General features: G+C 41.1%; 2 protein-coding genes across 2 annotated transcripts; both read right to left on the bottom strand.

The window, feature by feature from the left end:
- Positions 1-3,027: 3,027 nt before the first annotated feature.
- On the bottom strand, positions 3,028-11,644 carry LOC139323704 (C-signal-like). The gene is made up of 6 exons (XM_070953158.1): positions 11,474-11,644; positions 8,041-8,092; positions 6,838-7,025; positions 5,584-5,742; positions 4,543-4,650; positions 3,028-3,141 (listed from the first exon to the last, which is right to left on the bottom strand). Exons 1-6 carry the CDS (start codon positions 11,627-11,629, stop codon positions 3,028-3,030), a joined length of 777 nt encoding a protein of 258 aa, XP_070809259.1. The 5' UTR covers positions 11,630-11,644.
- Positions 11,645-13,118: 1,474 nt separating this feature from the next.
- Positions 13,119-21,979, bottom strand: LOC139323706 (C-signal-like). The gene is made up of 6 exons (XM_070953161.1): positions 21,786-21,979; positions 19,850-19,901; positions 17,412-17,599; positions 16,164-16,322; positions 14,837-14,944; positions 13,119-13,232 (listed from the first exon to the last, which is right to left on the bottom strand). Exons 1-6 carry the CDS (start codon positions 21,939-21,941, stop codon positions 13,119-13,121), a joined length of 777 nt encoding a protein of 258 aa, XP_070809262.1. The 5' UTR covers positions 21,942-21,979.
- Between the last annotated feature and the right edge of the window lie 2,200 nt (positions 21,980-24,179).

Below are 24,179 nucleotides of genomic sequence, written 5' to 3'. Positions count from 1 at the left end.
CTCAATGGAAGGCAGGTTGGTAGTAACTGTTTTTTTCTACAGTTCTAATTATCCTCTGAAGTCTGTGTCTGTCTTGTTGGGTTGCAGAACCAAACCAGACAGTTATAGAGGTTCAGATGACAGACTCCATAATTCCTCTGTAAATCTGGATCAGCAGCTTCTTGGGCAGTTTGAGCTTTCTGAGTTGGCGCAGAAAGAACATTCTTTGTCGTGCTTTTTTGATGACGTTTTTGATGTTGGGTCCATTTTAGGTCATGAGATATGGTAGAACCTAGAAATTTGAAGGTCTCTACTGTTGATACTGTGTTGTCTAGTATTGTAAGAGGTGGTAGTATGGGTGGGTTTCTCCTAAAGTCCACCACCATTTCTACAGTTTTGAGTGTGTTCAGTTTCAGATTGTTCTGGTCGCACGATGAGGTAAGCGTAAGCCATGGGAAAGCCCAATTCAAATAGAATTCAATGTAGCCATTTCTCACACTTTATATATCTCCAACAGGTTCAAACCATTCCCGAAACTCATTTGGGGTTTTATAAACCATCTTTTCCCACAGACATATCAGAAATCTTGTATTATAGTGGAAAAAATGTCTAGGCAAAGAAAATAAAATGGATATAATTTGAAAGAATACTTTGAGACAATTTTCCAAACCCCAGAGATAACAGTTTCCCTTGATGGTGTTTGTATCTTACTATAAGTATACTATAAGACAGCCAAAGTTGCCTGCAGTTGAGCAGCACCAAAATTAAAATATGAAATAAATAAAGCAAACAAATAAGCAAACAAATAAACATCTGTGGCCCAGAGCTCAAAAGAGGGAGACAACCCAAAAGAACATGAGGCCATTTAAATGGAGTCGCCTCCAACTTATGCAAAATGCGTTCAGTAATTGCACTAATTAGTTTCCCTACTCAATGTCTGCCTGAACACAAAAGATCTGTATGTTATATGCTACTCATAAAGAGCAAATGTAATCCAAAAAATATAAGTGTCTGCAAAATGTCCTAAAGCAAAAACCTGAAATGAAATTTAAGGGCTATAAGTAATAAGAAGGTATTAAATTTGCTTGCTTCTATTATCAGATAAACATCTCTAGAATACAAAGGAATTTAAAGCGCTGGTGCTTAGCTTGAATATCCTAAATATTCACAGGAGAAATAAAGAGATGATCTACTAAGATTATGAAAACCAACTTTTTTTTTTCTGTACTGCGATAGCAATTGGATTCTGAATACTATGAATGTTGGAACTTTAACATGTTTTGCAATAAATTCCATTCAGGGCTATCCGGGACACTAAAATCTGTATTTGTTTCAGCATCCAATTCCATAGGTATTTGAAATAATTCTGAAGTGTTTAAAAGCTTACTGACTTTTTTTTTTCACTGTTCCATTTTTAAATCTGGCAAAAGGTTTCGATTTGTTAATCTATTTATTGTTTTAAAGTTTGTCCTTGCCGTTTACATTGCTCTGAGATCATCTGGGATGAACAGCACTAGCACTTAGATTTATATGCCTCTTTAAAGTGCTTTACAGTCCTAAGTGGTTTACAGAGTCAGCATATTTCCCCCAACAATTCCACATTTTACTGATCTTCGAAGGATGGAAGGTTGAGTCAACCTTGAGCCAGTCAGAATCGAACTGCTGGCAGTCGGCAGAATTAGCCAGCAATACTACATTCTAATTTCTGCACCACCACGGAATTGGGAATGGCATACTCATTTGAGCCATAACTTGCAAACTAGCCACTGTTCAACATTATAGATAAAGGAAGAATCTGTGGTCTCACCTTCTAGGATAGGGATAGCGAACCTTTTCGGCACTGAGTGCCAGTTCGCCATCACAGCTCTAGGACTTTTAAAAATTATGATAAAGATGGCCGATACTGAGCCATGCTGGTTGTTGCAATTCAGGGACACGTTTCACTTCCTTGTTATGGATTCACAATAAGAAGGAAGATTAAAATGCTTGTGGTAGACCAAGATTTTAAACTAAGATAGGCTGCCAAAATCTAATAATGTGTATTTTTTTTCTCCTAATGTGTCTCTTTGTTTTTCCTCAGCCATGTTTATTCATTAGTGTGAACATCTTCATATATTTAGAAAAAAAAAAGAAAACATCAAAGGCTAAATTTAAAGATTTGAAGGGATTGAGCAATAAATGTCAGAGATATACAGGGATTAACATTAAACATTAGATGGGCATGCATGTTGAAAGAATATGTTCTAAAAAGTAATTGAAACAGGTATACCATGTTTCTGGCTTGAGACATAGGTCTCTCGGTACTTCATATGTTGACCAGGGGTGGGTTCTAAAATTTTTTACTACTGGTTCTGTGGGCGTGGTTTATTTTGTGGGTGTGGCTTGGTGGGGGGGTAATGTGACTGGGTGGGTGTGGCCAACTTTTTTTTTTTTACTTTTAAAAGCATTTTTTCTACAACCTTAAGAGGTTGTAGAAAAAAATGCTTTGAAAAGCCTCTGATGATCCCAGCTGAGCCACGGGATCATCAGAGGCTTTTTTTTTTTTTTTTACTTTTAAAAGCATTTTTTCGGCTGAAGAGGTTGTAGAAAAAATGCTTTTAAAAGTAAAAAAAAAAAAAGCCTCTGATGAGGTGGGCGGGGTAAGCGAGCGGTGACCGGGCCGGGGACCGGTTTGGGGGCGTGGCCAGCCAACGTTATTACCGGTTCTCGGAACTACTACAAATTTTTACTACCGGTTCTTGCGAACCGGTGCGAACCGGGAGCAACCCACCACTGATGTTGACGTATGCAATCCTAAATATATATTTTGTGACATCTGTGGAATCAGTCTTCCCAGCCTCCAAACCCAAAACAGTCTTCATTGATCCTTCATGATTACATTATTTTTTTTCTTTATAAAATGTTCTTATAATAGATGCAGATGTTTGAAATTTTGTGAAAGAAAGGAAAGAACAAGACGAGGACTTTCATGACAGAAAGCAGTTTATTGAAGGCCCCATCACCTCTCAGCGGATTATGAACCAATGACATAAGGGTGAGACTAATGGATCACCAGGGAACACAACGACCCAACCAATCCAGAAAGGTCCCATTATCCTTCTCGGAAAGCTTGGACAACACAGTCACGATGCCTTGTGTGCTCTCTTCCACGCTGATTTCCGGCTGCCACAAAGAAAGATCTCATAAGATTTAAAGAATCAGTTGCACCCAGACCAGAATCCTCACCTAAGCAGATCAGCAGAATCTAGTTGGACTCCTTGACCATAAATGTTCAACTCTAATATAGAGAAGTATTTGTGTCAAAGTGGCCAATCTCATTCTGATTTACTAAGGTATATAAACACAGCCTTTGTAATGGGTGGTGATGAAAAGCATCATGTAAATCCCTAAATTTGGATCAATTAAATCATACTAACTATGGATGAGCAAATGTAGATACTGAGTCAATAAAATTGCTTCTCACATTTCAAAAGTGGAATTCTTGTGATTTAATATGCGAATCTATTCCTTACCTTCCGCAGGGGTGAAATGATCCCAGTTCGGACCGGATCGCCCGATCCGGTAGTGATGGTGGTGGGTGGTTCGGAGAACCGGTAGCAAAAATCCCTGGGCCCCTCCCCATGCCCAGCTGAGCCGCGCGATCATCATAGGCTTTTTTTTTTAACTTTTAAAAGCATTTTTTTCTACAACTTCTTTGGCCGAAAAAATGCTTTTAAAAGTAAAAAAAAAAACCTATGATGATCGCGCGGCTCAGCTGGGATCATCAGAGGCTTTTAAAAGCATTTTTTCTACCTCCTCTTCGGCCGAAAAAATACTTTTAAAATTTAAAAAAAAAACCTCTGATGATTGTGCGGCTCAGCTGGGATCGCCAGAGGCTTTTAAAAGCATTTTTTCTACCTCCTCTTCGGCCGAAGGGGTTGTAGGAAAAAAAATGCTTTTAAAAGCCTCTGACAATCCCAGCTGAGTTGCCTGATCGTCAAGAGGCTTTTCAAAGCATTTTTTTCTTCAACCTCTTAAGGTTGTAGAAAAAATGCTTTTAAAAGTAAAAAAAAAAAAAAAAAAGTTGGCCACACCCACCCAGTCACATTAAACCCTCCCACAGAACCGGTAATAACAAATTTTACATTTCACAACTGATCTTCCGTCATTAGAATTTCCCAAATAAATGAGTCAACCCTGCTTTGAGTCTTAAATATGAGAGGGAGAGAAGGTTGGCCATTTCAGCTACAGTATAAGAAGATGCTTTCCTGCAGATATTATGTTCCACAAATAGGGAGAATCCGATGTAACTCAAATTGCAAGCGATTCAAAGAGGAGAAGGTGAGATTTAATATTTCTTCTAAGAGGAAATGGAAATGAGGGGGGGGGGTTGGCTACGTTATTCACTTTGGCCTATTAAGATTTCCATTCTGCCATTTCTTTACCCCTAATTCAATGCGTTAATTCAAACTTTAGCATTAAAAACTTCAGGACTCATTAGTAGGTAATCCATATGTGTCTTTGTGTGTATGTTTACATAGAGGCATGAATGTGTTATACCTCTTCCAAGGAGAACAAACTTACAGTTCTGTTGTAAAATGTTTCAACCGAGCCAGGATGTATGGAGACGCTCATAATCCCATTGGCTGAATAGTCAAGAGACTGGCACTTGGTAAGCATGTTTAAAGCAGCCTGCACGGGTGAAAACAAGGCAAGAAGAGAAGAAAGGAGGAAAAGTGTGATTGACAAGATATTGTGCATTAATCATCATGCAGAGTTGGAAAGGTATAAGAATCGGATTAAACAACTCCTTTAGAACACAATCAGGCAGAAAGCCAAATAAAATGCATTGTTCTGGCTTGCAAAAAAATAAAAATAAAAATGTGTGTCTTAATTATTACATTTTCTGGAAACAGGCATATCAGCCAACAGCTTGGAAATTTCTACTGATTAAATGCTAAGAAGTAGAAGGATTATACCAGCACTTGGAATTCCTCTTCAAGACTTCAACATAGATGGGACATCATCTAGCTTGGGACATCCATCTTGGGAATATCCATTTTGCTCAAACAACTTTAAAGGGAGAGTAACTTTGCATATTCCATTTTCTAATCGTATTTAGAAATTACATGCTAATTAATTTTCAACTATTAGAAATCTTTGGAGCAACAAGTCTAAAAACACCGAGTGTGTCTGCCTTCAATCCTTAATGAAAGAAAACTTTAATTGCAATGTAAGACCTTTGCTTTTTCTAAATAAACCGAACGTATTGATTGCAACTTTGATTTTAGAAAGCTATAAATGGACTAAGGGTCCAGATACATTTGCAATAAGTTTGGAATTATTGTGAAGAATCTTTCCTGTGGAAAAATATTTTTGTTTTGGATTTTTAAAACAAAGCAATAAAATTATCCAAAAGAGGTCATGGAAGAGGAACATGTTTTATTTAGCAAGACTGAGACTGAGCTGAAAATGGATTTATAAATCAAAGGCTACAAGAATGACAAAGAAAAAGATGTTACACTGAACATACAAAAGAAGAAACTGGCTGGTATTTTAATAATTAAAATGGAGACATGCAAACAATAAACCAAGAGAGTTCCACATAGAAAATGGATTAAGTACCTTACTACATCGATATGCAATTGCATGTCCTACATTCCAATAAGCCACAAGTTCCATTGATCCTGCGGTGCTGGACATGTTAATAATAGCCGCCTTGCTGGTGCTCAGCCCTTGACATGGGCTTCTCCGGGCTGCCTTCTTCAGCAGGGGTAGGAATGCCTTGTAGAGAGAAGAAGAGAGAAGAGAAGGAGCTGCAGTTATTTGTAGGAAAAGAAACTGTGCAATGACAGGGGATGGTCTTCCATCTCCTTCTCCAAGGGGACCTTCATAGAGTCATCCAGACCTCACCCCACACAGGAAAGCTGCTCTAATGCTTTTGGGTGGGCTGCCTTTAAAGAAGGATCCACACATCCATTTGAGGCAAAATCTGGATACCTAGATGACTTAGAAAGGGGGACTATGAGACAATGTACATCCCAGAGGGAGGGTCTGCAATCCAAAGTTTGGCTGAGATCCAGATAATCCATTTGTTCAGCAATTGCCTTCCTATCCCTATTCTCTTCAACTTTCCTGAAAAAGGAGAGATAGCAATAGCACAGTGCTTTACAGCCCCTCTCTAAGTGGTTTACAGAGTCAGCCTATTGCCCCCAACAATCTGCGTCCTCATTTTACTGATCTCGGAAGGATGGAAGGGTGACTCAAGCTTGAGGAGATCAGGATCAAACTCCTGGTTATGGGCAGAGTTAGCCTGCGACACTGCATTCTAACCACTGGCTCTTGGAAGAGGTGGAAGATGGGAACATAATTATCAAAGCTCGTTGAATCAAGAGATGGCTTCTTCATGAAGCGGGTGCTTTAGTGCTTCCTTCGGGCATCAAATCATTATCTCCTTTTAATTCATCTCATACCAAGCTCTGTACTCTGTCTGGAATTACAAATTAGACATTTGCAGATTTGGTGGACCTCAGATGACATTCCAAGTTGTCATTATTGTAACTATCCCCTGTAGAGATTCTCTGCAGCCACTATTAAACCCTAAGCAAATATGCGGGTTTTTGAGCACAAAAGAGTCACAACAATCTGTGAGGTTATCTCCTGGGCCAACACACCTGTGCAGAGAACAGCTATGCTCCCCAATGTTCCATCCTGCTCCCAAATCAGTGCACAATTTTACTTCTTTGCTTTCAGGATTAGAGTATTTCCTTGCACTCCTGAAATGCTGAATTGAACAGTTCAGTTGTCTTTTTTTTTTTTTTTTTTGTCAACAAAACAGTCTTCCTTGCGTTTTGAAAGCCATTGTGACCATAAACAAACCTGACTTATTTGCAGCGAACCGATGGTATTAACAGAGTAAACTCTCATCATATCCTTGGCATTTTCTCTTTCCATATCAGTATACGCCCAAATGCCAGCATTGTTGATGAGGAGGGTCAGCCCGCCTTCTCCAACACACTTTCCCACTTCCTTCAGAGCTGCCTGGATGCTCTCGAGATTAGTGACATCTGAAGAAAAAGAACATGGTTTAAACATCAGAATTACTACATAGGAGCTTCTTGAATGTTCAGAAGATCTACGTGTCCATATACGCAAAAAAAAACCCTACCTTCTAGAATAGCATTCAGACAGCTCCAAGTGGTATAGAGCAGGCGTCGGCAACCTTAAACACTCAAAGAGCCACAAAGGTCCTAACCAGAAACCCCACATTCAATTCTGGAGCTGACTGGAAGTCCAGTTCCCCCACCGAAGAATCTCCTCGTAGTGTGACGTCCTTTTTCCTCTGCCGACCAGAAGTCCAGTTCCCCCACTATAGAGTCTCCTCTTAGCGCAGCATCCTTTTCCCTCTAACCGAAAGCCCTATCAGTTGTGGAGCCGACCAGCGACAGGGAGCCGCAGCAGAGGGATGAAAGAGCCACATGAGGCTCCAGAGCCGCAGGTTGCTGACTCCTGGTATAGAGCATGACCTCCATTAAGGACATTAATGTAGAAGCAGCAACTCTAGAAAGTATTGCCTAGAAATAATGTTACGATTCCCAGAAAATGGGAGGCCTGTTCTTTGTTGAATCAGAAACTATCTGTGAGACAGGCTGTCTTTGCACGTTAAACTCAAGTTATCTCTTTATAGTCAAAACCCACTGAATAAAACCCCGTTGACTAAGTTCATGCAACATTCTTGGTTAAAATAAAAGAAAAAGGCATACAGAATGTCTCCCAGAATGTTTTTGTAAATCAACCCTCAATGGAACGCTTTCCTGCTCAAATAAACCAGGACCATTCCATCAGGATTGCAAGTGATTTTTCTCCCTGTTTTGTTCAACAGATTGTTGCAATCCCAATATGATGACTTTAACATAATCTTCAAAGAATGTAATTCTAGTAAGATAACAAGATTAGCCAACCTCAAAGAATCTCTAGGGAACCAAGCTTGCTAGATTTTCCCAGTAATCGTTTTTAGCCGATGCTCTGAGCATTGATAAAGTACGTAATTAGCCCCGTTTGCACTTGACACACAAAACTTACCTAATTGCAAAACCACCAGATTTGGACGCTTGCATGACAACTCCCTTACCTCCTGGAGGAGAAAAGGTTCATAATTTTTCCTCATAAACTCAACAGTTATGGTCAAGAAATAGGCAATTACTTCAGTCCTCGGGAGAGAACAATAGCAAAAGAAAATCATTTAACAGCAGGTGCACACTACTATGAAATCAACAAAACACACGTTAACAAACCGCATTATGGCTGAATGCAACATGTAAACCCAGTTAGTATGACCCAACCCAGGAGATTGGGGTTCCTCAAGAATCTTTTCTTCATCCCACTCCAGCTTCAAACCTTGTCAGCTGGAGAAATGATGATCACATCTTCTGCTGCAGAAGACAACTGATCAGAATTAAGGATTCTGGGTTTTTAGACCTATCATCTTTTGAGAGAATTATACAATCTCTCCATCAGAAAACGTCCTATTATCTTTCCCCCATGGAAATTGAATTCTACTGTATAGTGCAATATTAATTAAAGAGCCGAGGTGGCGCAGTGGTTAGAGTGCAGTACTGCAGCTACTTCAGCTGACTGCTAATTCAGCAGATCAGCGGATCAAATCTCACCGGCTCAAGGTTGACTCAGCCTTCCATCCTTCCGAGGTGGGTAAAATGAGGATCCAGATTATTGGGAGCAATATGCTATTTAGTATACTGTCTTTGGTGTAAGCTGCCCAGAATCCTCAGAGAGTGGGAGGCATAGAAATATGAATAATAAATAAATAATAATAAATAATAATGCAATACCAGGGTTTTTAAAAATTCAATTGTATAAAATGTGAAGGATGTGTGTTTTTGTTTTATTTTTTATATATAACGTACACTGAAAATGGCATTTAATTTTGTTGTACAAGGTGCCATGACAATAAAGTAAACTAAACTAAACCAATTCTTGGACTGGTTTGATGAATAGGGAAAAGTTAGCTTCCTCTTTCAAAGCTTTATAAAATCAGATGAACTTAGAATGTATCTGCAATTACAAGCCCATTTGCCTTTTTCTGTGTTTTTATTTGTCACATAGGGGAGAGAAGGTTGGGTCAATTTCATGTCATTTTGTTGGTACATTTGTTGAAAATGGATAAATGTAAATAATTAAAGTAAAAAGTTAACGAAAGATTTACCATTACAGAAGGCTAATGATAACTAGCTAAGATTTGTAGCCATGGTATCATTTCAGTGGTGGGTTTCTCCCGGTTCCGCCCGGTTCCGCTGAGCTGGTAGCGGTGACGATATGACATCACCGAACCGGTTCTGCTCCCCCCACCCCCCCGCCTGCATTATTCTTACCTTTTATTTAGTCCCACCCCCAATCTATTGCTGCCTCCTGAGTCCCAGCTGATAGGCTAGAGGGGAAAAAACTGTTTAAACTCTTGCCGCGGGGCTTCAAAGGGCCGCCCTACAGCTGATCAGTGTTAAAAGAAAACAAATGAGTAGATCAGTGCCTGCAAAAATACATGAGTAGACCAGTGCCTGCAAAAATACATAATTAGATCAGTGCCTGCAAAAATAAATGGGTAGATCGGTACAGCCTGGTAGACCAGTACCTCTGCTAAACCCTAAATAATTGTCACATGACCATCAAGCCACGCGCACAAAATAAGCCGCGCACAAAATAAGCCACGCCCACAGAACCAGTAGTAAAAAAATTTAGAACCCACCCCTGTATCATTTGTTTTGTTTCCACACAACTATAAACCATGGTTCATAGGTCAGCACCGGGGCACATTTCAAATTCTAAGTGAGTGTTATTAGCTTGTCATGATTTAGATGGCAGATACCAAAACATTCCTTTAGTAGGAATGCAAATTGAATCACACATGCTGGCTTTTTTTAGGAATCTGATTCACAAAGCCGAGTGTGCGTAAGAGAAAAACAAAGATGGTTTCCATAGACACAATGTTTTTCCTTAATTTCTTTGATTGAGTATTGCTTGTTGCTTTTCTCTGCGTTGTGTCGCGTTGCTTTAATAACAGGAAAACTTAAACTACATCAAAGAAAAGAAAAATTAATAATTCCGCAGTGATTACGTAGCTGAAAAGGAATTACGATACAATGGTCTCTAAAGTGAAGTAAATTTTAAGAAGAGTGGGGGGGAAGGAAGAAAAAGCAATTCCTATAAAAGAAATATAGAACTAGCTCACACTTTTGCATCGTGTCATGTTGCTTGCCATGAAAAGGGAAGATTGTGATGGGCGTGTGTATCTAGATCAGAATATCCCCGGAGGTTGAAAATATAATACTGAAGTTATTATTTATTATTTATTATTATTTTATTAGTTCAATTTATAGGCTGCCCTTCTCCGAAGACTCAGGGCGGCTTACAATGCACTTATAGCAATAGCCTTCATTCTTTTGTATATACCTGCTTATTAGGGCTTTTGGGCCCCCCATAAGCCGTGTTTCTACAAAGTCAGCTTATTGCCCCCACAATCCGGGTCCTCAATTTACCTACCTCGGAAGGATGGAAGGCTGAGTCAACCTTGAGCCTGGTGAGATTTGAATTCGCACTAATTGCAGGCAGCTGGCAGCTAAGTGCTACAATAACAGCACTTAGTCCGCTGCACCACCAAAGCTCAGTTAGTGTTTTGGTTTCTAGTATTCAAGGATGGCAGAGGTATAATATTAAAGGATTTCAAACAAAGAGAGGATGGCACTTTATGGGATTCTAGGAAATCTCTTTGAGCCATAAATTACTTCTAAGCATCACATTGTAGGCAAAGCCCTATGCCATGCTGATTCTTTAGAGCCCAGCAACTAGGGCTTGGCGAATATCATCGTTCTAATAAGCCATAATTTAGGGTATAGCATGAACCTAGCAACTACAGAGTCACATTTCTCTCCAGGCTTTCTTCTGGAATGTATAAGGGGTTCTAAGATTCATTTGACAATAATAGGCAGACTGTAAGCCTAAATGGGATGGAGAAATAGTCAAGAGCCTTGGTGGTGCAGCAGACTAAAGCGCTGTTAAGTAGCACCAGCTGCCTGCAATTACTGCAAGTTCAAATCTCACCAGGCTCAAAGTTGACTCAACCTTCCATCCTTTCGAGGTAGGAAAAATGAGGACCTGGATTGTGGGGGCAATAAGCTGACTTTGTATAAAAAAGAACACTGCTTAGGGGGGCCCAAAAAAAGCCCTACTAAGCAGGTATATACAAAAGTATGAAGGCTATTGCTTAACGCATTGTAAGCCTCCCTGAGTCTCCGGAGAAGGGCGGCATATAAATCGAACCAATAAATAAATGAATGAAGGAATGAAGGAATAAATGAATGAATGAATGAATGAATGAATGAATAAATAAATGGCTGCAAATCACTCACGACCTTCACAACCAGTTGAAAATTTGCATCGTTCCAGCAACAGTTCAACATCTTAACCACAATTTACCACCTCATTTACGTTAACTGATTCTTACCTTGCTTTTCTCCCCCTCCAGATCACGGCTTGTAGCAAAGACCCATTTGGGTGGACGGGGCAACTCCAGAAACCTCTTCACCAGACCCAGACCGATCCCCCGATTGGATCCTGTCACCAGAACGCTGAAAACAGAGAAGTCAGCTGCCTTTGCCATCTCTTCAGGACCTGCAGCTTCAGCTTCCAACTTGCTTGAAAGTTCAGTTCAAATGTCTCTTCTCATTACAGGAGCCAATATTGTGAGACATGTCACACCCACACACCAACTTTGCTTGCTCTAACAGAGGGAGCCATCAAAACAATAAAGGAAGCTGGGTGGGTGGGTATGCCACCTTATATAATATTTAGAAATACTTTCTAATCAAGGGTGAGACCTAATTAGCAAGGGAAAAAAAATAATTTTGGCTGCTGGGTAAGAAGCCTACAAAGCCAGATCTAAGTATGACAATTAAGATTTATGATGTTCACTAGCCTAAATACCTTAAATTACGGAAGTAAAGGGGATAGCATCAAAGTGTAAGAAAGAAGACGCTTGTCTACAAAGAGTTTTGGGGAATTTGCCAGATCGCTTTCATTTAACTGGCTATTTAGCTAACAAGAATATCTCCCTTTTATCTTCCTTTTTTAATAAGATTTTACATGGATGTATAAGAATTTATCCGTGCGCATGCCTGTTGAAAGATTACATTCTAAAAAATAATTTAAACGGATAGACTGTGCTTCTGGTTTGAGATGTGGAGTTTGCATATGCGATCATAAAAATGTTTTGTGACATTTGTGTAATCAGTCTTCACAACTTCTGTGGTTTAATATAATCTGGAATCCCAGACGGGAGGACAAACAATAAAGAAAAAATATGGAAGTAACTTCATGTGTTGTTCTTGATTCTTGGAGCTGCAGCCTTCAAATCCAAAAGATTCTTCATTGGTACTTCATAGTTTGCCTTATTCTTGTTTGTTTGTTTGTTTGTTTGTTTATTTATTTATTTATTTATTTATTTATTTATTTATTTATTTATTTATTTATTTATTTATTTATTTATTTATTATTTATTTATTTATTTATTTATTTATTTATTTATTTATTTATTTATTTATTTATTTATTTATTTATTTGATTTCTATACCGCCCTACTCCCGAAGGACTCAGGGCGGTGCACAGCCAAACAATAAAATACATACATACAAAATTTAAAAGTAGAATTAAAATCAAATTAAATAGTTTTGGCCCAGACAAATTAAAACCCCAATCAATTTAAAACCAATTTTAAAATTTGAATATATAAAATACTAAAAGATATTAAAAATTAAAAACCTTTTATAAAAGAGGGAGAAAATTAGGCCAGGCCCACCTGGTGAAATAAGGTCTTTAGAGCACGGTGGAAGATGGGCAGATCCGGGATCCTCCGTATCTCCGGGGGGAGCTTGTTCCAGATAGTAGGTGCCCCCACAGAGAAGGCTCTCCCCCTGGGGGCCGCCAGTCGGCATTGTTCTTTACAAAATGTTTTTAGTCAGATATGCAGAAGTTTGAAATCTTGCGACGGAAAGAAAAGAACAAGGCCAGACGTTTTCATGCCTGCAATGATTTATTGGAGGCTTCATTACCTTTCAGGGAATTAAGTGCTGATGACATTATGGCAAGACAGATCACCACGGAAGTCGAGAACCCAACCAATCCAGAAAGGTCCCATTGTCATCTTCACAAAGCTTGGACAGCACAACCAAGATGCCTCGGGTGCTCTCTTCCATAGTGATTCCCGACTGCCACAAAGAAGGATTTCATCAGATTTAAAAGAATCGATCCTACCCAGACCAAAACCTCATCTAAGCAAATGAGCAAAATGCAGTTGGATTTCTTGACTATAAATATCCCAACTCTAATGTAGAAGGATTTGGATTAAACTGGCCAATCTCATTTTGGCTTATAAAGGTATAAGGACATAAGAACACAGTCTCTATGATCATGTGTTCATCCAATACCGGTATTGATATTTACATTTGTAAGGGTTCTTGGTGCTCTCTGAGCTTGGTTGTTTTCTTACGGATGCTTCATTACTAGGTAACATCATCAGTGCTGTTAGTTGAATAAATTAAGAGAACCATGATTAATCGTGCCTTGCAAAGGCAGGGACTGAGTCAATAAATTTCTTCTAATATTTGTAAAGTGGAACTCTTACGTTTTACTATGCTAATTATTCCTCACCTTCCTCCATTATGAGTTCCAAAATAAATGGGTCAACCCTACCTTGAGTCTTAAATATGAGAAGGGCGGAGTCACTGTCATTTCATATGTAAGCACATGCTTTCCTACAGAAATAGCATTTTTTGCATATAGGAAATAGCATAACCTCTACCAAAGTACCGTATTTTTCGCTCCATAAGATGCTCTGGCCCATAAGACGCACCTAGCTTTAGAGAAGGAAAACAAGAAAACAAAAAATCTGCCTCTGCCTCCCAGCCCCAGCACGTGGCACATCAGAGCTCTGCTCTGTTGCACCCACCACCGGCAGCTGGATCCCGGCCTCCTGTAGCCCCTCCGATCAGCAGGTTGGCTGACCGGAAACGGTGCTATTGCTGCCTCCTCCAGGGAACGATGAAGCCTTTGCCAGCGTTCCCCAGCTATTTGGGGCTGCACACCCTCAACACTGCCACCTATCACCACCGCCATATATCGACGGTTGCTTCAGCCTCCCACAATACCGCCAATCAGCTGTTTAAGGCAGCGGGGATCACCACCACCCATCACTGCTGCAGCCGCTGTTTGCCGGCTGCAGCAAATGGCGGCGATAGGCAGCAGTACCACTGCCTTTTGCTGCCGCCGCACCAACCCCCTCGCCCCCCCAGCGGTGGAGAACGGCGGCAGCGGCAATAGGCAGTGACAGGCCATTCACCGCCACTGCCTGTCGCTGCCACTGCACCAACCCCCTCCCCGCCCCCGCTGCCACAGCCTGGTCTGTAAAACGTTAGCTCCGTAAGATGCACCAACATTTCCACCCACTTTTTGAGGGGGGGAAGTGCATCTTATGAAGTGAAAAATACAGTATTTGATGTTTGTTTTTGCTCCAGCACAGGGGTGACAAACTCAGGGTGTCACGGCGTCATGTGACGTATCGTGAATTTTCCTCCCTGCGCTAAATCGGGCATGGGCGTGGCCAATGTCTGATGCATCCAGCCCACGGACTGCGAGTTTGACACCCCTGCATCTAGCACATTATTAAATAAAATGCTAAAAACCCAAATAATCAGAATACTAAACCTTTCAAGAACTCATCAGCAGGTAATTAATTTGCCTTTGGGTATGTGTAAATAGATATCTTAATAGGCATTAGAATGTGATATACCTTTTCCAACGTGAACTAACTTACATATGGGTTGTTACGAGTTTTAACTAAGCCAGGATGGATGGCGACGGTCATAATCCCATCGGCTGCGTACTCAAGAGACTGGCACTTGGTGAGCATGTTCAAAGCAGCCTGTGTGAGCAAAGCAAAACAAACTCCAGTTGTGAGAAAGGAATGCATTGAAGACACAAAGGGAGGAAAGGGTTAAAATAAACAGTGATTGACAAGATAATTCTGCATGAACTCTTGTGTGGGGATGGAAAGGGATACGAAACAAACAGGAAAGGGATAATGAAACTTTTGGTTTGGGAAAGCTACAAACCATGGGACCATGTAAATTTAACATAAGATTTTGGAATTGTAAAAGATCTTCCCCCTGCGAAAATGTTTTTGGTTTTGAATTAGAAGAAAACTAGTAACATTTTAAAATTGGGCACTAGTGGGAACTAAAGATTTCAATTAAAAGAGAAGAACTATAATCTTATCTAACACTTAGAGAACGGTGAAAAATATTCTAATGTTGAGGAATACTTTCAAAAAAGGGAGTCAAAAATAAACATTAATAACGTCACTGTTGATATCTGCCTCAATGGATAGACTGTGTACAAAAAATACTACAGAAGGGGAACATGTTTTATCTGACAAGACAGAAATTGAGTGGAAAGTGGATTTACAAATTATACCTTAATGGACTTTTGCTGACATGAGGACTGAAATGATAAGGTTTTATGGATTTCCTTATCTATAAGAGATGGGGGGGGGGCATGGGTTGAAGGAATCAATTGTTCTAAATTAAGAGATTAAAAGTTATTAAAATTGTTTATACTCATTTTGTTGATGATTGGACGTCGCTTCTTTATATATTTACTTTCTTTTACCTTATTATAATTTTTTATATTTCATATTTTTGTTTTTCTTTGTGCTTTTTACTCTTCTTTCCTGTGGTTTTTACTAGTTTTTTGTTTATTTGAAGAGGGGGAAAAAAAGGACATTCCAATTATGTGCTAATACTCTGTTTCCCCTAAAATAAGACATCCCCTGATAATAAACCCAATCGGATTTTTGATCGCATGTGCTAAAATAACCCACCCACCCTGAAAATAAGCCGTCCCCAAAAATATTTAAATGCATACGCAACCGGTCCCCGCCATTTCCTCTGGTTAGCGTTAGAGAGACAGAGGTGGAAATCAGGTAAGACGGCAAGAGGAGCCCCATCTTGCTACACGCGCCCCAAAATAATAAGACATCCCCGAAAATAAAGCCAAGCGCTTATTTCGGGATTCAAAAAAATATAAGACAGGGTCTTATTTTGGGGAAAACATGGTAGCTTCACATAGAAAACAGTAAGCACCTTACTGCAGCGGTATCCAATTGTCTGTCCCAAATCCAAATAAGCCATAAGTTCAATTGAGCCTACAGTGCTGGACATATTGATAATGGCTGCCTTGCTGATGCTCAGCCCTTGACATGGGCTTCTTCGGGCTGCCTTCTTTAAGACGGGTAGGAATGCCTTGAAGAGAGAAGAGAAGAAAGGAGGAGTTGCAGTTAGGACTATAAAAAGGAGCTGTGGAATGGCAGGGCAAGATCTTCTGCCAGGGGACCTTCAGAGAGTCATGCAGGCCTCACCACTCCCAGGAAAACTTTTGTGGGCTGTCCTCAAAGATGGCTCCAAAGCTCTAGCTGATTGAGAGTCTGAATGACCTACAAAATGGATTTATGGGGAACATACCGTACATCTAAGAGTCTACAACCCCACATTTTGGCTGAGATGCAGGTAGTCCCCGTGTTCTACGTTCTCTTTCAACTTTCCAAAAAGGGAGAGATGAGACATAATTGTCAAAGGTCTGTGGGTTAAGAGATAGCGTCTTAAGAAGTGGGAGCTTCAGTGCTTCTTTCAAGCACGAAGGGATTATCTCCATTAAACTCAGCTGGCACCAAAGCTCTGAACTCTGGAGAATTACGAATTAAACATTTGCAGATTTGGTGCACCTCAACTGACATTCCAAGATGTCACTGCGACTGTACAGATTCTCTCCAGTCATCCTCAAGCTCTGAGAAATTGTGTGTGATTTTGACCACAAAGTGACTCGCCTAAGGATAACAGCAATCCGGGAGATATTTTTCCCCCCAGTCCCAACACTCCCTAAAAGGGAAGAGCTACACCAATGTTTCACCCAGTTCCCAAATCAATGTACAATTTCTACTACTTCTGTTTTCAGCTTGCTCCTTGTTCTCCATTTATACCAGTGGTGGGTTTCAAAATTTTTTACTACCGGTTCTGTGGGTGTGGCATGGCTTGATTGGCATGGCTTGGTGGGTGTGGCAGGGAAAGGATGCTGTAAAATCTCCATTCCCACCCCATTCCAGGGAAAGGATACTGCAAAATCCCCATTTCCTCCTGATCAGCTGGGATTTGGGAGGCAGAGAATAGATGGGGGCGGCGCCAGTCAGAATTTTTACTACCGGTTCTCCGAACTACTCAAAATTTCCGCTACCGGTTCTCCAGAACTGGTCAGAACCTGCTGAAACCCACCTCTGATTTATATTGAATGCAACCGCTCGGATCTTGTTTTGAAAGGTATTTTGTTCATCAACAAACCTGACTCATCAGCAGTGGGCCAATGGTATTGACAGAATACACTGTCATCATACCCTTGGCATCTTCTGTTTGCAGGTTATTGGCGTTCCAAATGCCGGCATTGTTGTACAGGATGGTCAGCCCACCTTCTCCAACACACTTTTCCACTTCTTTCTGAGCCGCTTGGATGCTTTCAAGATTAGTAACATCTAAGGAAAAGTTTTCTTAAGCAATAGAGTTGCTAAATTTGAAAAACACAGCTTTATGCAGACCTCCTTCCCTCCTCAAAGCAGGGTGATACAGATGTTACATGATGATGTCAAACACCCAATCATGGAGTTTTAACCTGACTTCTCCCACTCTTGGAGGTGGGGGGGGGTTTCTTTATTTTTAATTGGGGAGGGCGGTCACATAACAAACTCAACCTGAAAGAAACCCCAGTGAACGCAACCACTCCCGCCAACACATTTATTATCTGACCATATCAAAAAAATCGATAAAAGTAATACAGAGAAAATAGAACATATTCATAATAAATTGCCCCTGCCTTCAGCCTCAGTCTATTCCAAAGTTGTGGGCGTCAATGAATCTTGCTAGAGATATGCAGATTTGTTCCCTGCAGGAAGTAAGACGCAGGGGGAGGATCCCAATCAGGGGCGGGTTCTACATTTTTTTTACTACCGGTTCTGTGGGCGTGGCTTATTTTGTGGGCATGGCTTGGGGGTAATGTGACTGGGTGGGAGTGGGCAACTTTTTTTTTTTTTTTTTACTTTTAAGAGCATTTTTTCTACAACCTCAAGAGGTTGCGGGGAAAAAAATGCTTTTAAAAGCCTCTGACGATCAGGCAACTCAGCTGGGATGGCCAGAGGCTTTTAAAGGCATTTTTTCCCCTACAACCTCTTCGGCCAATGAGGTGGATGGGGTAAGCAAGCGGCGGCCAGGCCGGGGACCGGTTTGGGGGTGTGGCCAGCCAATGTTATTACCGGTTCTCTGAACTACTACAAATTTTTACTACCGGTTCTTGCGAACCGATGCAAACCAGGAGTAACACACCACTGATCCCAATATTTAAAATTTTTAAATAAAATTCTAAATCAGGGATGTCAAACTCACATCATCACATCATCGTCATGTGGCGTATCACGACTTTTTCCCCCCCTTCACTAATCTGGGGGTGGCCATGGCGAGTGTGTGACTCATCTGGCCCATGGGCCGTGAGTTTGACTCCCCCTGTTCTAAGTGAAACGTCCTTTCTGCAAAATATAGTTTGCAATCAATGTATGTGCAGTGTCTTCAACAGCTGTAACAAAGATTCAGTTAGAACTGAAGAAGCTTCTTGGATGAGAAGCAAAATGTTTTCAAAAAAACCCCAAAAAACCCAAAAAAAGTCCAGTTGCCTTTTAGAAAAAAACACTTTGGGACAACATTGACCTACCTGACTGAGAATTCCATAGACATCAAAGGTATGTGTCTTTCTTCAACTGGATCTCCTTGGAAGTTTCCATATCTTATGTTTAATACATGCTCCAGAGAAAACTCTTCTAAAAACTCTCGTTACGCACGGTCACTCACGCCCTTGTCACCTCACGCTTGGATTATTGCAATGCTCTCTACATGGGGCTCCCCTTGAGGAGCACCCGGAGGCTCCAATTGGTCCAGAATGCGGCCGCACGGGTGGTGACGGGAGCGATGTGGCGCTCCCATGTGACCCCCTCCTGCGTGAGCTGCACTGGCTCCCAGTGGTCTTCCGGGTGCGCTTCAAGGTTTTGGTTACCACCTTTAGAGTGCTCCATGGCTCAGGACCAGGGTACTTACGAGACCGCCTTCTGCCACCAGTAGCCTCTCACCAACCAGTTCGCTCCCATAGAGAGGGGCTCCTCAGGGTGCCGTCGGCCAAACAATGTCGACTGGCGGCCCCCAGGGGGAGAGCCTTCTCTGTGGGGGTACCTGCCATCTGGAACGAGCTCCCCCCGGAGATACGGAGGATCCAAGACTTACGCATCTTCCGCCGCACCCTAAAAACGTTTTTATTCCAACAGGCTGGTCTGGCCTAACTCTCCCTTTTAAATTGGGTTTTAAATGTTTTTTAGATAAATTGGATGTTTTTAATTTTTTGAGCCAAATTATTTAATCTGTTTTTAATAGTTTTTAACTTTTGTATGTCTTTGTATTTTATTTTGGCTGTTCACCGCCCTGAGTCCTTCGGGAGTAGGGCGGTATACAAATATGATAAATAAATAAATAAATAAATAAATAAATAAATAAATAAATAAATAAATAAATAAATAAATAAATAAATAATATCTAGAGGCGTCTAAATTAAATACTTTTCTATCTATGAAGCTGATTCGGGTTGAACTCAAGCAGGGATGTTACAGGTTCAGTTAGTTCCAATAAGGACTTTGAAATGGACACTCTGGGCATTCCTGTCCCATTTTCACATGGTTCTTGAAACTTACCTAACTGCAACACCACCAGATTCGGATGTTTGCAAACCAACTCTCTTAGCTCCTGGAGGGGAAGAAAAGAGCATAGTTTTTCCTTGAGCTAAAATTCAGACTTGCGGTCTGAACAAGCAGCAGATAATGATCTGAGCTGGATGTCAATGAGTACAATTTCAAAAGGAAGAGCAAGCAGTAAAGGAGTTCTATTTTTTACTTCATTAGATGGCAGCTGTGCAATATTCCTGACTGAACAACAGCAAAATCTCAAGAAACCACATGAAGGATTAATGCCTCATGGGATCCTAGTTCATTCGATGTAACTCAACCAGCTATGACTCTGTAAAAAAATGTTTCCATGCCTGACTGCTGATTTAAAGCTTTTTCTAAGGGGAGAGGTCACTAACCAAACCTTTATTATAGAAGACGCTCTGTTCAGCAAGATTAAGAGAGCTAATTAATGTAGGAAGCCATTTTGTTGATTTTTGGGGTACAATGGAAGTGTAAATCTTGAATGGTTCAGCACAGAAGTCTCCACCTCCTTTGAATCAGTGAGCACATCTGGAATTCTGAGTCTTATCTTTTAGAATAACTACCAGTGTATATCTGGACAAAATGGCCCATTAGTGCAGAAGTGTCAAACTCAAGGCACCAGTTGCTTAGATCTGGCCCACGCGGCCGCCCTGGAAACAGTTTAGGACCTGCTCACGGTGCCTCCATTTTCTCTCGCAGAGGGTTGGAGGTCATGGCATCCAAAAACGGAGGTAAGGAGCCCATTTTCACTGGCAGAGTGCTCGGGCCATCACAGGAGCCCGACACGAGTGACGTCGAGCTGGCCACACCACGGATGGGTTCTAAAATTTTTTACTACCAGTTCTGTGAGTGTGGCTTATTTTGTGGGCGTGGCTTGGTGGGAGGGGTGTAATGTGACTGGGTGGGCGAAGAGGTTGCAGAAAAAAAATGCTTTTAGAAGCCTCTGACGATCAGGCAACTCAGCTGGGATCGCCAGAGGCTTTTAAAAGCATTTTCCCCCTACAACCTCTTCGGCCAAAGGGGTTGTAGAAAAAATGCTTTTAAAAGCCTCTGACGATCCCAGCTGACCTGCGCGATCATCAGAGGCTTTTTTTTTTTTACTTTTAAAAGCATTTTTTCGACTGAAGAGATTGTAGAAAAAAATACTTTTAAAAGTAAAAAAAAAAGCCTCTGATGAGGTGGCCGGGGTAAGCGAGCGGCGACCGGGCCGGGGACCAGTTTGGGGGCGTGGCCAACCAATGTTATTACTGATTCTCCGAACTACTACAATTTTTTACTACCAGTTTTTGTGAACCAATGCGAACCGGGAGCAACCCATCACTGGGCCACACCCACCCTGGCCATGCCCACCCCAAACACAACCCTGATGTGGCCCTCAATGAAATCAAGCTTGACACCCGTGCATTAGTGGAAGCTTTTTGTTTTCCAGGAATTCAATGCATGAAGCAGAGAAATTAGGGTGAAAGTAAGGATGGATTGACGGGGATTAAATTTAATTATATTTTTCTCACTTACCCCTTGTATTATGCCTTACAGTAATTTATTTTGCTTACTACTTCCCTCTGCTTTGAATGGCATTGCTTTTTAAAAAAATATTTTTGGTTGAATATCAGAACAAAACAGAAGTATGCTATGCAGAAGAAAAAACAGGGATAACAGAATGAAACAGAAGTTAATGTAATGACAAGCGAACAGAAGTTAAGAAAAAAGAAAAGGGGAATGATATATTATTCAAATAGAAAAGCACTCAATCTGTGCTTTATTTAGAATCGCGTGTTGCAAAAGGGAAAAATACAATCAGTGTATACAGATATTTGGGTCCAATATTCCTGGGGTGCTCAAAATGCAAGCTTGACATTCATCCTCAGTTCAATATCTTAACCACTATTTACCACCTCATCCTATGCTAACTCATTCTTACCTTGGTTTCTTCTCCTTCCAGGTCAAGGGTTGTAGCAAAGACCCATTTGGGTGGAGAAGGCAGCTCCAGAAACCTCTTCACCAGACCCAGACCGATCCCCTGATCGGATCCTGTCACCAGAACGCTGAAAATGCAGAAATCCACCGACTTCGCCATCTCTTCAAGGACTTGCAGCTTCTGCTTCCAAGTTGCTCAAAGGTGTGTTCAAATGCATCTTCTCACAATGGGCGGTAACATTATAAGGAACAGGCAACACCCATCTTCTGAGAAAGATTTATTTATTATTAAATTTGTTTGCCATCAACTCCCACTGACTCTGGCTAGCTCACTACATTTGACTTAGTTATGACACCCACCCTCTGAGAAAGATTTATTTATTTATTGTTAAATTTGTTTGCCATCAACTCCCACTGACTCTGGCTAGCTCACTACATTTGACTTAGTTATGACACCCACCCTCTGAGAAAGATTTATTTATTTATTGTTAAATTCGTTTGCCATCAATTCCCACTGACTCTGGCTAGCTCACTACATTTGACTTAGTTATTACAGAAAACAGCACTGCTTACAATAACTGAAGGAACGTTCAGGAAGATAAGCTACTGCCCTGCAAAATTTGTGTATGATTTAATAGCATCCTCCAAATAGCACGTTCCAAATGCCTCTTCTCATTGCGGGAACTAACATTATAAGGAACAGGCAACACCCCCTTTAGATCTTCTGAGGAACTTCATCTACACATTGGGGATGGCAACAGTGGTTACTTTAGCTAAAGGAGCATTGAGATCAACGACATCCACACCTTTCACGCCTTTTCATCTCTGCTGGAAAGCTCTCCATAAAAATTAGCAACAGCAATAGTACTTAAGGCTTATATGCCACTTCATAGTCCTTTACAGCATTCTCTCTGGGCAGTTTACAGAGTCAGCCTATTGCCCCCAACCATCTGGGTCCTAATTTTACTGACCTGGGAAAGGATGGGAGGCTGAATCAACTTTGAGCCCCATCAGGATCGAATTCCAGGCTGTGGGCAGATTTAGCCGGCAACAGAGCCTTGCTGGTACAGTGGTCTAAGCACCCTGTTATTAACACAGCTGCCTGCAATTTACTGCTGGTTCGAATCTCTCCAAGGCTCAAGGTTGACTCAGCCTTCCATCCTTTCTAAGGTAGGTGAAATGAGGACCCAGTTTGTGGGGGCAATAAGCTGACTTTGTATAAAATATACAAAAGTATGAAGGCTATTGCTTAACGCATTGTAAGCCGCCCTGAGTCTCCAGAGAAGGGTGGCATATAAATCAAATTAAAAAAAAAAATTGCCTTCTACCATTGCAGCACCAGTGGTTTTGATTTGTCGTATACATTTTTGGGATTTCTCATTGGGTCAATTCGTTAATTTAAATACCTAATCCTAGATTAGGTATTTCAATTTGGCATTGCACAATTCAGGCATATAGCTGATTCAAGCACCGATCTTGTTTTCACTCAAGCACTGCTATCTTTCAAGAATTCTTGAGATTCCACTCATCAGTACATGCTTCAGGTTCTATTTTGCTTTATGAAATTTATTTGGCACCCATCTCACCACAAGGCCATTCAGGATGCTGAGGTTTAGCCATGGCTTTTTGAGGAGGAAGTGAAGCGATGTCTCTAGGAGGCGGAGGAACTACCCCTTCTTTCAATGAAGAAGTGAGCAGCACTAGAACTCAGCTGCACGTTTGACTCTTCCTGGGAAACTTTCACCAATCAGGAGACACGAATCTAATAAGCAGGTGGCCCCAGCTCACAGTTATAAGGACTCCGTTTGCTTCCTCTGGCCCAACAAGTTCAAACAAAACCCTTTGGGATTTTATGAGCCACCTCATCATGCCTGAAACCACGTGTTATAATCCCCAAACCTTCTATTCCTCACCATCCAGAGCTGAAGAGGTTTCTTGGATGAGAAGTGAAATGTCTTCAAAGAAAAATCAGAAAGTCCAGTTGCCTCTTGAAAAAGGACCTTTGGGACAACCATGACCAGGACTGAGAATCTCCATAGATATGTGTTATAATGGGAAAAAATGTCCAGGCAAAGGAAATTCACTGGATCAGTGGTGGGTTTCAAAATTTTTTTAGTACCGGCTCTGTGGGTGTGGCTTGGTGGGCGTGGCATGGTTTGTTGGCTGTGGCAGGGAAAGGATACTGTAAAATCTCCATTCCCACCCTGTTCCAGGGGAAGGATACTATAAAATCCCCATTTCCTCCCCACTCCCAGGGAAGGTTAATGCAAAATCCCCATTTCCTCCCGATCAGCTGGGACTCGGGAGGCAGAGAACAGATGGGGGCGGGGCCAGTCAGAGGTGGTATTTAATGGTTCTCCGAACTATTCAAAATTTCTGCTATAGGTTCTCCAGAACT

The sequence above is a fragment of the Pituophis catenifer genome, unplaced genomic scaffold (genome assembly GCF_029215685.1).
Source record: "Pituophis catenifer annectens isolate HBS135680 unplaced genomic scaffold, rPitCat1.0.hap2 SCAF_13, whole genome shotgun sequence".
NCBI classification, from domain to species: Eukaryota; Metazoa; Chordata; class Lepidosauria; order Squamata; family Colubridae; genus Pituophis; species Pituophis catenifer.
Note: the sequence above shows the minus strand (reverse complement) of the source record. Positions and strands in the feature narration are given on the sequence as shown.